We start from the raw sequence: 14,207 nt of genomic DNA on the forward strand, positions 1-14,207 counted from the left end.
TAGTGACACATATTCATTCACTCATTCATTGTCAAATGAACAAAGTTGTTCAGAAGGTGTAGTACGAAAAGAAACAGCCTTACCTGGATGTACCGAAGAAGGTGAGTGTTGAGCCACTGATGTCACCGATGATGTGGGAAGTGAGTCCTCATAGGCTGTTGATGGGCAAATAGGAAAGACCGTCATTAGAGAGCAGTCAGAATGTTGGGAGAGAATACACAGGTGTTTCGGGGGTGGGGGTGCAGCATGTGCCTCCTCCCAGGATTCAGCAGGGATAATGATACTGCATTCTAAGGCCAGTGACCTCACATCCTCATGTAGGACAGAACATGGCATTACTGCTTGTTGGCAAACTAGCATGCACCACATGGCCATTAGCAAAAGTATAGCTCATGGGCAATTAGCCCCGAGTGGTCTGCTGAACGACAGGCCATCGGTGGGCCATCATCTCTCTCTTTGCCACCCTCTCCACAGATGTGTTGTGACTTCACCTGAACAAAGCAGGGAAAGACACACAGCAGGTCCTTAGGGGGGCACAAAGAGGAAGGCATCAACTCTGAAATGCATGAGGAGTCCTTTGAGGATGAAGGAACTGTTTCTATATCTTGACTGTGGTGGTGATTACACCATTATACACAATTACCAAAATTCACCAAAGTGGACTTTAAAATAGGTGGATTTTACAGTACATAAATCAAGGCTTAATAAAAAAATAAGATGGGCTGATATGTGAATAGAAGGATGATAGATTGATAAATTTATCATAGACTCTATGTAGGATTTTATTATTAAATTCTCCATCCTCATTATGTATTTGAATATTTTCATAATAAAATGTTGAGCAAAAAGCGTTCTTCAATTTCTACTACAAGACCTACACCTCTGTTTATTAATGACAACCTCTTGCTTTCCCTAGTGGCACGTACTTAATTCGGCTAATCCGCATGGCTGCTTATTCTCTTCTTGTTAGTCATGGAATGTTAAAGGTATAGAATTTCAGGGATCATGGAATCCAACGTGCCTATTCTAATGATATGGAGACTGAGGCCAGGTCATTCAGCTGGAGAGAGACCCGCCAGGATCAGATCCTTACCTCTCATGGCCCTTTCTATCCCCCACACCATCTCTCCTAGGTGGGCATGTGACCAAAGGAAGGAACCATTGCCGTGTGAGTGCCTGCCAGATGCCAGGTATCTTCGGGCATTGTGAACTTCATGTCCTTACTTAATTCTCTGTATCATTTCTACTTTAATGAAGAGGAATCAAGATGAAATGGGATTGAGAGATGATATAAACTTGGCTGAAGTCGCATAATCGAGGGTGATGGTATGCCATGTTTGTCTCTCTTGTTAGGGTACAAGACCAAAGAAAGAAGAGACTCAGGTTTGATCACTGCTATAGCCCCGGTGGCACAGAGTTTGGCACATGGTGAACACTTGGTCAATATCTGTTGAATGAACTCATGAGTGAATGAAAGAAGCTGGGAATCCAACGAGATCTGACTCTAAACCTAATGACCTTGTTTATGTCACGCTGAGTCTAGTAGATGATGTCCAACATAACGCGAGTCCTACCTGTAGGCTGAGCGACTGTGGAATCGGCACCTGTCAACGTGAAGAGAGATTGTGCATGTTATCCTGTTGTAGTTGGTGAGTGTTTCCTGGGAATGTCCTACATTCAGGGAGCTGTGAGAAGTAGAGAGGCAGAGGCCCTGCCCTTGAGGATCTTGGCTTCCTGGGGATTTGAGACATGAGACCAGGCAGCAAATGTTGAGTGTCCCAGTAGAACTGCAGAATTCAGTGCTCCCCCATGGACCTTAAATGTTGACGAAGTGTGGCTCAGATGGGCTAAGTACAGTCTGGCAGAGCTTGTCAGTCCTAGAGATGTTATTCCAGCTGCCAGGAGGACAGAATCAGGAAAGACTGGGAAGTACAGCGGGGCAGAATCAACCAATGGGACACATAGGTTTGGGGAGGTCACCAGGCCCAGATGTGGAAGGCCTAGAGCACCAGCTGACAAATTTGACCCATCACCTGAGGTCACAAACTCAGAAGTTTCCAAGAGCCAAGCAGGTAAGAGGAACAAGTGACCTGAATGGTTGGGGACCGTGTGGGCTGGAAAGCTGTATCCAGTGGCTACTCTTTTTTAGATCCAGCCAGTTAATGTAATAAAAAAAAAAAAATTGTTTTGAGTCTCAACTTCTGCCTTTATTTTTTTCACCAAATGTAAGAATTTGGATTTTTCTGCCAAATACTCGGATTTAGCTGAATTTAAAGCTCAGCTCAAATTTTTAAACCAAACAGGCCATTTCTGAGCCGGGATCCAGCCTGTGAGCCATATGCAGCAATCTTTGCAGTCAAGGGGCTGGCCAGGGTGATGCGTCCCTTTGAAAGGACGTAAGCAGGGCTGCCTGGCTGCCTGGACCCACTGCCATTCCTAGGTTAGGCTGTGGTGTGTGCGTGTGTGTGTGTGCATGTGTGTTCAGTGGGGGGTAAGTACTGTGGGAACAGGGATCCTCCAAGTGAGCCCTGACGGTCAGCCCCTCACCTGTGCAGATGACCCCAGCGTCCTCCAGGTGCCCACAGTTGTGCCCCGCCTCGTCTCTGTGCATGCACTGCCCCAGGTGGCTCTCGGTGCCCACACACTGCACATCGTCCAGCACAATCTTCCCCAAGCCTGCTCCAAAGTGTGCCCCTGCGGGGGCTGCCACGGCCTGACCACACTGCAGCTGGTGGCACACGACGGTGGCCTCGGCCAGGTCCCAGAGGTCATCACACACGGTCCCCCATGTGCCCTGGACGAGAACCTCCACACGGCCCGAGCACCTCCCTGTGCCATTCATCAGTCTCACAGCCATTGGGGCTCCTGGGGAGGCACAAGGAGGAAATCCACAGAGGGACCGGCCTTCCTGTCTCTGGAAGGTTTCCTTCAGCCTTTAAATCTCTAGGTGATCATCTCCCCACTTACAAACATGCAAGTTCACATAGCACGTACACCCACACATTAGGAATAGCCAGAATGACTTTCAACTTCAAGTCACTTCAATGAAACTTTATTAAATTCCCCCCTTGTTTGAAGAGATTTCCAGAATTCCTAAGTTCTCCTAACAAGACCATTTTATCCATATGTTAGTCCCTTGTCATGGACAGGATTAGAAATATGAGATGTCAATATAGCTAATGAAACAGGAAACTAGACTATCCATAGGCAGATCATAGCTAAATGATCTTGTCACCCAGAACTACGTTTGGCCCCGTAAGCCTTTCTTTACATCTTTAGTATGTAAAAGAGACTGAGGGCAGGAATTGACATTTATTGTTTGTGAGTTAAGTGCCAGAGCCTCAGAGAGCCACTAACTTAAACATTTCTCTCTTAATCTTTATCACTACCCCGTGCGGTGGGGGATGGGCTCCCATTTTACAGATGGGGAAACCGAGACTCAGAAAGGTGAAGAGAATTGCTCTAAATTTCATAACTTGTAAGTGGGCTATGTCCCGCTTTAACTGTGCCCGTGGGTCTCTTCGATCTTGGAGAAATGCCTCTCCCCACGCTATCCACAGCCCCGTATTTCTCAGGAACTGCTTCCCATACCTGCAGGTGGAGGTGTCCAGGCCCCAGGGGCTGCGGTCAGCGAAGCCTCCAAGAAGCGGTCAGCTAGGAGGAACAGCAAAGCAAGGTCACTATCAGTCAGAATAAAGCGCACACACCACTGGAAAGACTCATTTTAAGACACTCTGAAGCTTTTTGTTTTCTTTTGATTCATCTAAGCCACCATCATCACCATCATCCAAGACCTTAACTTTTCATTCGCCTCTGTTCGTGGTAAACTTATCCTTGGATCCTCGGCTCAGTAGAAATAAATCTTTTAAAAGCAGAAGATGAATTTAAGAACATATTTAAGAAAACCTAAAGGAAGTAAAGGCAGCCTCTATAAATTAATAATGCTGTATGCTAACATTCATTAAAAATATTTATTGAATGCAAAGAAAGTGATGCGGAGTGCTTGCATTTAAAAGCCTTACAACTCGGTCAGAAGCTAGAATAAGTATACGAGTAACTGTAATATGAGGTGGATTAGGAGGGATGTCAACAGAAAAGGTACAAATATAGAGGACATGCCTCCTCGTGGAGACCAGGGGAAGCTACCCGGAGAAATGGAGCAACGAAGCCACGACGGGACTCCAACAGGTAGAAGAAGAGGGAGGGGAGCTCGTTTAAGGCGGCAAAGGAAGTTAAAAAAAAAAAAGACCGATGTATTTATGGTTATGTGATTTTTAACAAAGTGCCAAGGTATTTCCACGGAGACAGGAGAGTCATTTTAACAAATGGCATTGGGATGATTAGATATCTGTACAGAAAAAAAGTCCTTTAAACAATATATGAAATCAACTAAAATGGCTCGGAGAGCTAAATGAAAAACCTAAAACTATAAAAGTTTTAGAAGAAAATAGGAGAAAATCTGAGAGACCTTTAGTTAAGTGAAGATTGCTTAGATAAAACACAAAAGCACAATTCATTAAAGGAAAAAAATACTCGGTAAATTTGACTTCATTAAAATTTTTTAAATTGTGTTTTTTAAAAAACACTGTTAAAATGAAAAGACGGGTCATAGACTGAGAGGAAAAATGTGCAAAACACATATCTAAGAAAATACTAGTATCCAGAATATATAAAGTACTGTCTTATAACACAATAATAAAAGACATACCAATTTTTTAAAAAGGATAAAAGATTTGAACACATAACTTCACCTAAGAAGAGATGAAAATAAGCTCAGTATCATTAGGCATTAGGGAAAGGCAAATTAAAACCACAAAGAGAGATCACTATCTTATTATAGTAGAGGGACTGTAATGGCTAAAGAAAAAGTAGAAACTCCAAAGTGTGGCCTGGGATGTGGAGCTACTGGAACTCTCACATCTTGCTCGTGTGAATGCGAAATGGTACAGCCACTTGGAAGAATGACTTAACCTGTATGTGAATTTTTAGCAGCTTTATTCATAATGGTTAAAATTGGAAAATAGCTCAATGTCCATCAAGTAGTGAATGAATAAACAAATATTAGTACATCCATACAGTGGAATACTACTCAGCTAAGAAAAAGAATAAATGCTCGATACATGGAACGATGTGGAAGAGTCTCAAAAGCATTACGGTAAGAAGCTCGAAACAAAATGCTACATATTATCTGCTGACATTATGTAATATTCTAGAAAAGGCAAACCCATAGGGTCAGAAATCACATTGGTGGTTGCCAGGATCTTGGGGTCAGAAGAGAAGATTGACTATTAAGGGGCACAAAGAACTTTCTAAGGAAATGTTTTATATTGTAAACATTATGAAATGGTGGTGATGGGTACACAACTATAACCATTTATCAAAATTCTTTTAACTACATAATGAATTTTACTGTAGTTAAATTATATCTCAATAAACCTGACTTTAAAAAAAAGTAATTCTGGGATTAAATTTATGGTAGCTGAAGGAAACTGGACTTTGGGTGGTAAACACACAATAGAATATACAGATGTCAAATTATAATGTACACCTAAAAATTATATAATTGTATCAACCAATGTTACCTCAATAAATTTAATTTAAAAAAAAGTAATTCTGACTGCACGTAAACAATGGACTAGAATGTTGGGCACCTGTAGGCAGGGAAGCCAGTTAGGGGAAGACTGTGGAAGGCAGGAAGAGGTGGTAAGAATTTGGATCAGAATAGTAGCTGCCAGACAAAGAAGAAGCCGTGAATGTGACTCCAGGCTCCTAGCTGTAAATGAAAAATTAATTCATCCACAGAGACCTGTTTGTTTGCATAGTACTAGAGATCCAGATGTTTGCAGATATCTTAACAATTTATTTAAAAGTCTTATTTGGATGTTTGGTTCTATATCTACATAACCATAAAAACCCATAAACTAAAAACAACCAGAGAAGTGATTCACCAATACAAAGTTCAACTTACTGTATGGACTAGTTTCTGCTGATAATGGTGCTGGTGCTGGTAACAACGATGTTAATAATGATGGCATAGATGACGACAACAATCGTGATGATGATGGTGATGATGATGACAATAGTGATGATGACGATGACAATGGTAATGACAATGGTGATGATGATGATGATGATGATGGTGATGGTGATGATGATGATGGCGATGATGATGGTGATGGTGATGGTAATGACAATGGTGATGACAATGGTGACGATGATGAAGATAGTGATGATGACAACGATGAGGACGATGAAGATAATAATAATTCTGCTTCTGTTTATTAGGATAAGAAAGATCTTTCTTTGTTTTAAGCTGGCAGTTCTCAAATTGTGTTCCCCAGAACACAGAATAAACATCCTGGATTAGTTGGAAATGCAAATTCTCACACCCCTCTCTCGGCCTACTGAATCAGAAACCAGTATGTGTTTTAATAAGACCTCAAGGTAATTCTGATAAACATTAAAGTTCAAAAACCACTGCTTTAGGATAAAAAAGAAAGGATTGAAATAGCACCATGGTTTTTTCTAGTAGACTTACTCTAAAATCACACGACTATAATTTTTCAACTGATGTTGTTTCTTTGTCTATTAGAAAGGATCAGGCCTCACAGACTCCAGAGGGATAATTTTCTGATCCAGTCACTCTGGAAAGTAAATTTTCTCCCAAAAAGGTAATTCACAATGATTGATGAGCACCGTCACAAAAACTATATCCTAAAGTCAATAACTATTAATTAAAGTCCTACAGTGGCCCCAGCTGCCCAGTAATTTAGTTCTGATCGGGGAAATTTCCTGTACCCGGTGACTGTGTACTGCTAGCTAATTCCAAAACTCCCTTCTGCTGACATTACTCTTCAATGTTGAGCTCTCAGCTAAGCCACACCCTGAATGGTGCCTGGGAGCTACCCTTGGACATCTGCCCAGAAGAGGGGCCGTTCAGGCCAGGGTCAGTAGGTTGTCTGGGGCAGGAGAACATGAATGCAGGAGAGCAAGGTCAGCACCTTGTATCTGTGTTCTGAGTTCCATCTGTTATGGCGGGTTGACATTATAGACTGGGCTTTAAATGATACAGATCAATCAAACCAGCCTCTGCAAACTGCTTACAGCTTGATTTAACAGAGTCATTTTTATTCCATTTCTACTGCACAGAATAAATATTAGCCAGATGGAACTAGAAGTAAGTGAATGGGACATAGATACAGCCCGAATCAGTCTTAGGTGGAGGGGAGGGGGCTGCCGCTAGAGAAGCTGTTAGTGTGGAGAGAGGAAACCATCAATTGTGAGTGAACCAAATGTCATGGATACAGGGGGCTAAGTGGTTCTCCTCGCCACTGCAGGGCACATTGTTCAGGAGAACATTCCCAAAGTTGAAGTGGGCGCCCCGGAAGCAGACTCCACCTGGCCGCACCTAAGCTGGCTGCACACGACATGTGCCTCCTTCAGACCCCAGCTGTCAACACACACTGCCCCCGTGGAGAACCTCCACCTGTCCCGAGCACCTTCTGATGCTGTTTACAAGGCTCAGTGTAGACCTGTCTTCTGTGGAAATGATATGAAGGCACACTTTTGAAACTTACCTGTTAAACTTGTCTTACTTTCCTAGCTTACAAATTAGGGAAAATCTTTCAATTACTCCACATGTATAAGAGTGTTCTAGGGGGAAAAAAACTGCTTAATAATTATACCCCTGTGTGATGTGCCCTTTACTAGTGACTCAGCAGAGCAGATTAGATTGTAGAACATTTATTTCTCCTCCGTTGGTGATTTAGGACTTGACGTGAGCAGGGCAGGCATAAAAAAATTAACAATATGTATTTCCGTCAGTGGAGAAATGCGTAAATTAAGTGTGTTTTTATTTAAAAAATGTAAAACTATCGCAGTTAAAAGCAGCACAATGTGTATATGTGTGTGTGTGTATATATATATATATGTCAGCATCGATGAATCTCAAAAACATAACGTTGAGTAAAAAATAAAAGATACTGAATGATAAATAGGGACTTATGTCATTTGTGTGAAAGAAAAACAGATCGAATAATTCATATTATAAAAATATTAAAAATGAACTATAAAGAGATACATGAAATTCAAGAGTGTTTGTCTTTAAGGAAAGAGAGAATACAGACTGAGATCGGGAACTTCGAATGTACCTACAATGTTTTGTTTCTTGCTAAGACTGGAAAACTAACAAAACAAAATGTGAGCAATAGCTACGAATAGGTAAAGGGAACACGGCGATTTACTTTCTTATTCTCTATATGGTCTAAACTTTAGAATGTTTCTCTGGATCAGCAGGGAAATGGGATGGCTGGGTGCCAAGCTGTATGGGAGGCCCAGCCAATCGGCCTGATTCCTGGGGACTGTGATCCTTTTCCTTCACTGTGAACTTCCCCGTGGACCTCCGAGGCCTCTGACTGTGCAGCTCCCCAGGCTCCCTCCCCAGCTGTGATGATCTCCCCTGAGGTTCATAAGTGCAAGGGCATGACCTGTGAGGAAGGTGGCTGACCTGATGGCCTGGGCCACGGAACATAGGCTCTAGAACGACATTAAAACAGTAGTCAGGATCGAAACTTCTCTTCCTGAGACAGACACCAGCTATGCCACATGTTATGAAAACTTCTGGACTGGCCGCATGCTCATAACGAATGACCCACCTTCTAATGAGGTTGGAGTCAAGTTCAGGTGGCTGATAGAAAGCTCCTAAATGTGATCCTCTGCCCCCAGATGCATTGCCCCCTTTTAACCCCACATCAACTCCAGGATCTGCATAAGAGTGCCCAGAAGTAGTAAAATAAGTTGTTGAAGAATTGGACAAAAGTTTTAAAAATCATTGACTTCATAAAGATGCTGATTATCTTGGATGACCCTGCAGAAGACATTATCTAAGCTACTGATATGACCCATCTGCTCGTACCTCCCATTTGGACGGTCAGGCAAGTACATATAGCACTAGTGATGGAAGCATTGCTCTACCTGATAAGATAGTTGGTAACTTTTCATTATCTGCTGAGGCTGAAAAATAAAAGTATTTGTTAGAAGGACCGGATTCATTCGTTGTCTCACATGTAAAATGCCAACACTTTTTTCTGAAGAGGGAGATTAGTACAAATGGGCACTACCGACATTTCCCAGAGTGGTGCCTGTGTCTCTCAGAGCAGAGGGATTTGTCCCCACTGAGTGCTGTCTGGTGGGACTGTTCTTAGTCAAGATCAAAGTTGCCCCAAGAGAGGTCAAACAGCCAGTCCACACGTGCTCCACCTGCATATTCATTTATCGATTCAATAAACTTGTCTTGGGTGCCTATAAGGTGCCAAGCTGTAATAGGGGCTAGTGATGCAGTGATGACCAAGGTAGAGAAAACCCTTGATCTCATGGAGCTTAAAATCAGTGCTAAAGGTGACAATGAGCATCACGTTGCCCCGAGAGCCTTTGGTAGCAAATTTTCCCTGATGGCCGTGAGCTTCAACTCATCTTTCCAAGGGGCTTAAAATATTGGAAGTGGTGTGTACAGTGTCTCACACCCAGTTTGGGTGGTTTTAACTCATGGCTCATTGACCTACCTGATGCTGTGGTTGGGTGGTTAGCATCTTCCGGGACGGTGGAGGTTGAGAGGACTGTTGAGAAAACAACAATACGAGGAAAATGACTCCTGATATTTAATCCTAAATGGAAAGAAAAGGCCTCTTTTCATCTGCTTCTAGGAGAAGAATTCAATTAGCTTGATACAAACTCCTTCAACAGAGAATTTTAAAGGACACAGTGACCTTGAGAATATTGGGCCACACAAAAGGCCACATATTATATGACTTCGTTTATAAGAAATATCCAGAACAAGTAAATCCACAGAGACAGAAATCAAGTTGGTGATTGTCAGGTGCTGGGGGGAGGAAATGTGACAAAGTGGCCGTGGCTATGAGCAAAGAGCAGAGCCTCTTTCCCTTGAATGGCTATTCCTCAGGACACGCCTCAAGGCACAGATGAAGGCCCCACTCACTCTGCATGACTGTGCACCAGGCTCTCTGCTAAGTGCTTTACTCTGACCCACGGACTGACTCCTCACAACAACTCTTTGAAATATGGAGTTATTATCCCCATCTGTCAGGTAAGGAACCAAGCACAGAGAAGGAAAGAGATCTGGCGGGGGCCACCCACGTAGCTGAGTGGTAGGAGAGAGTGGCTCCAACCCCAGTCGTCTGCTCTGAGCGCTGTATTGTCAACTAAGTGGACTATGCCATTCAGATTTCTAAAGAATCCTTGGTCACTTAGACATGAGAGCTAAGAATTTAATGTGCTTCCTCTCGCTTTTACTACTATTTGGAAGTGAACACAAATATGCAAACTGGGCTTGACCCAGCAATATTCATTTGTTTGAGCATTAACTTATTTACTCATTTAACTAACATTAAATGCCCACTAAAAGGCAGACATTGTTCTTGAGACTGTGTGTGTGTGCGTGTGCACACGCACATGGTCATGTGGTTGGGGACAATGTCGAAGATGAGAAAGCCATGGATCGTGCTCCAAGAAGCTGACGATGTGATTAAAGAAACGAGTGGACACACACACATTGTACAGGACAGGAATAAAAGCTAAAAGTGAAGACAGATGAGAAGCTACAGGATCTAGAAGACGAAACCAGCACCACCAGCTTGGGATGGGAGGGTCGGACAGGCTTTCTGGGGGCTGAGGCTGGTGTCTCAGTGGCACCCTAGAGGCAATGGACATGTGGGTTTGGGAGAAGTAAGTGTGAGAGTGAGAAAAACAAATGCAGGGCTCCCTGGCTCGGATTAGCCCGCCTCGTTCCATCTGGCTTCCTCGTCTCAACTGAATCCCCGTAGTTTCAGAATAAGCAACATGCCTGGTCCGTCGTTTTAGTAGTTTATAGGATTTTAATGTGGTTTAGAGAGTTAAAATAGTTCAGAGAAGTAGATCTAGAGCTCTGAAGTCAGATTGTTTGTGTTATCATTCCATCGATCTTGGGGACAATATTTAATCTATTTGAGCATGTTTCTTCATTCGGAAAATAGAGATTATAGAAGCTCCCTCATCTGGCTATATGGGAAGATTAGATAAGAAAATCCACGTAAGGCAGCCAACACAGCGATGGACGTGGCATAAGGCAATTCTGTCCAATAGAAATAAAGCACAAGCCACATATGTAATTTTAGATCTTCTGGTATCATATTTTAAAACTAAAAAGAAATGGGCGAAATTAATTTGAAAAATATATCTTATTTAGTCCAGCATATCCAAAATATTAAAATTTCAACACGTAATCAACATAATAAATGTTATTGGGGGACGTCTTACATCGTTTCTACAGTCCTGAGTCTTTGAAAGATCCTGCGTGTATTTGACACACACAGCGTCTCAGTTCCACTGAGCCACAAGTACTCAGGAGCCACATGGACAGGGCAGGTATGAGGGCTCGCTGAAGTTTCTTATCAGCATTGTCAGAATATGAATTCCATGAAGGTACCATTGAAATGTCAGCAGTGACAGATGATGGAGGTGTGGAGACAACACCAACTAGCATGATGATAAAATGAGATGTCTATAACAGTGACAACTTCTCAACACCACAGCTAGGAAGAGGTGTCTTCTTTTTGTGTGACTCACTGATATAAGAATGAAGTCTTTCCAGATTGGACACCTCCTAGATCTTAGGCCAGATGCTCTAGTTTATTTATTAAATTCAAAAGATATGAGGTGACACTTTTGGTAATCTCTCTCTCTCTTACACTAACACACACACACACACACACAAAGACACTCGTACCCCTACCTCTTTCCCTCTTGCTCTTTATATTTGTGAAAACGTGTGAAATGAGGAGTCTTGTGTTACGATGTTCTTTGATGGTAAAATTACAGATTAGCAAACATAAAGTGAAGCCGCACGGCATGAAATCCAGACATCTCAGGGTCCTCTTGTCCCTTTCTTCTCAAATCATTCAACCTTGGATGGAACGTTAGAAGTATCTAGTGATGGAGGCAGAACCACTGCCTATCACCACAGTGCGACTCAGGAGCCCCAGTAAATTCTGAAACGGTGGGAGGGAGGGGGTTGGGAGCTAGTCCTACCTGATGACGTTGAATGCGCCACAGCTATAGGAGAGAGTTGAGTTGAGATGGCACCAGGTAGAACTGTAAAAAGGAAACACTCGTTAACAGTAACAGCTCACAGCGACTTGAGAGAGATGTGGCCAGCCGGGGCTCCCCGTGATTCCACATCATGTAGTTTGGCCTCAACTCTGAAGTGACCGCTGTGTGAAAGAAATGTCAAATCACCTCTTAGCCACTGGCCCTGGTCTTGTCTGACTCAGTCATCCACAACCTCTCTCTCCTAAACTCGAAGCCTAAGGACAGGTGTTTGGTGTTTGGCAGTAAGAATTACGCCTTCTGGGTGTTAACATTCTCCCTACATGTTAGCTTGGTGGTCTGGACCATCAGGAAACCCTGGAACTTTTATTCACTTGTCCTACTTATTTCACCCCTCAGCCTGTTTAATTGCTGACATGTCTCTGTGTCGTAGGTATTGCCCAAGAACGAAACCTCTCCACAGATCCACAGGTCCACAGATCCACAGATCCACACGTGCTCTCCCGTCTCCAGACCTGACTCTGCCACATCTGACCATTTACTGACAACGTCCATACGGGACGCTGATGGAACTGACTGGGTGGACAGCCATCGCCTGTCTCCTGGTATTGACTAGGGCGGATGTTACCCCTCTTGAATCGTGCCTTTCTTTCCTCTGTCTGCTGTTCAAGTCGCCATATTTCAGTGTAAATCCTGAGTGATGTGTCTGATTCCGTGCCATTGGGCAGTAGCAATTACAGAATTGCAGTTGATAAATAAGTGTGGGAGGCAGAATAAGGGCCCCTCAAAGATGCTTACATCCTAGCCCCCGGAACCTGTGGATATGTAAGGCAAAAGGGAATTGAGGCTGCAGCTGAAATTAAGGCAAAAGGGAATTGAGGCTGCAGCTGAAATTAAGGCTGCTGATCAGCCGCCTTAAAATAGGGAGACGGTCCTGGATTATCAAGGTGGGCCTGGTGTAAACACAGCATTCTTAGAAGGGGAGACGGAGGGTAGGAGAAGAGAATAAGAGAAATTCGAAGACCCTACACTGTTGGTTTTGAAGATAGAGGAATGAGGTCACGAGCCAAGGAATGCCAGTGCCTCTAGAAATTGGAAAAGGCAAGGAAATACATTCTCCTCTAGAGCCTCCAGGCTGAACACAGCCCGGCTGACACCTTGATTTTAGCTCAGCGAGACCCATTTTAAACTCCTGACCTCTAGAACTGTAAGACTATAAATTTGTGTTGTTTAAGCCACAAAGTTTGTGGCAATTTGTTACAGAAGCGATAGGAAACTCATGTCATAAGCAAATATTACATGTGATCGACTGATGTTTCTTCCAAAGAAAATTTGAAACATATATCTAAAAGTCGAAAGAGTTTGAATACTCTCAGAGAAGCTGGCCAAAATGACACTCAAAGACAATTACCAAACCACTATGTTCAAAATGGTTTCTAGTATTTATTCAAAACAATGGCATTGTTATTTAATTTTTTTAGGAGTTAGTAAATTTATTAGGGGAAGCACCCCGAAAATGAGCTCCACACAAACTTAACTGTAAGGGGCAGGTTATAATGAGTCACTCAGTAAAATAACTCAACAGCAACTCTTTTATTTATCTCTTTTCTGCATTTGGATAGGTAATCAGAAATGCTCCAGAGGAAAACAGCACAAAAATGTTCTCTTACCTGAAAATACAGTTGCTGAATTTCCATCACCTATTGATACAAGAAAAATAGAAATGCTTCTTATTTAAACTGAATAACTTTTATCCTGCCTACTCATTGATTTTCAATACATCTTTAATGTGACAGGTCAAAAATATGAAATGCAAAATATAGCGAATGCCTGGTGAAATACAGCCCTTTGGACACAAGAGGCTCTCAGAAGCATTTGCTGATTTGATTGTTGTGAAGAGATTCTAGAGGTGATAGCTTTGACTTGTGAGACTAGCTCTTCGGAATGCCCACACACTGAGAGCAAGCCAGTCGCCGTGGAACTCAGGGCCACCTGCATGTCTAGGGCAGTGGTTCCCAAATGGGACCAAAGCGGATGACCATGGCATGTCCGCATCGGAGCCGCTGTCTCAGCTCATGCCTCCCTAGGGACCACTGGCATCATACATA

The 14,207-nt window shown here is 42.9% G+C and overlaps 1 protein-coding gene across 1 annotated transcript in view; it reads right to left on the minus strand.

Moving 5' to 3' along the window:
* LOC120608892 (deleted in malignant brain tumors 1 protein-like) overlaps positions 1-14,207 on the minus strand; it is a 77,621-nt gene that overhangs the window by 55,306 nt on the left and 8,108 nt on the right. The window contains exons 2-3 of the mRNA XM_039870888.1: positions 3,592-3,654; positions 2,548-2,865 (exon numbers count right to left, since the gene is read on the minus strand). Coding sequence (XP_039726822.1) covers positions 2,548-2,865; positions 3,592-3,654 — 381 coding nt within the window. The remainder of the gene's footprint in view (positions 1-2,547; positions 2,866-3,591; positions 3,655-14,207) is intronic.

The sequence above is a fragment of the Pteropus medius genome, unplaced genomic scaffold, assembly GCF_902729225.1.
Source record: "Pteropus medius unplaced genomic scaffold, Ma_sr-lr_union100, whole genome shotgun sequence".
NCBI lineage: Eukaryota > Metazoa > Chordata > Mammalia > Chiroptera > Pteropodidae > Pteropus > Pteropus medius.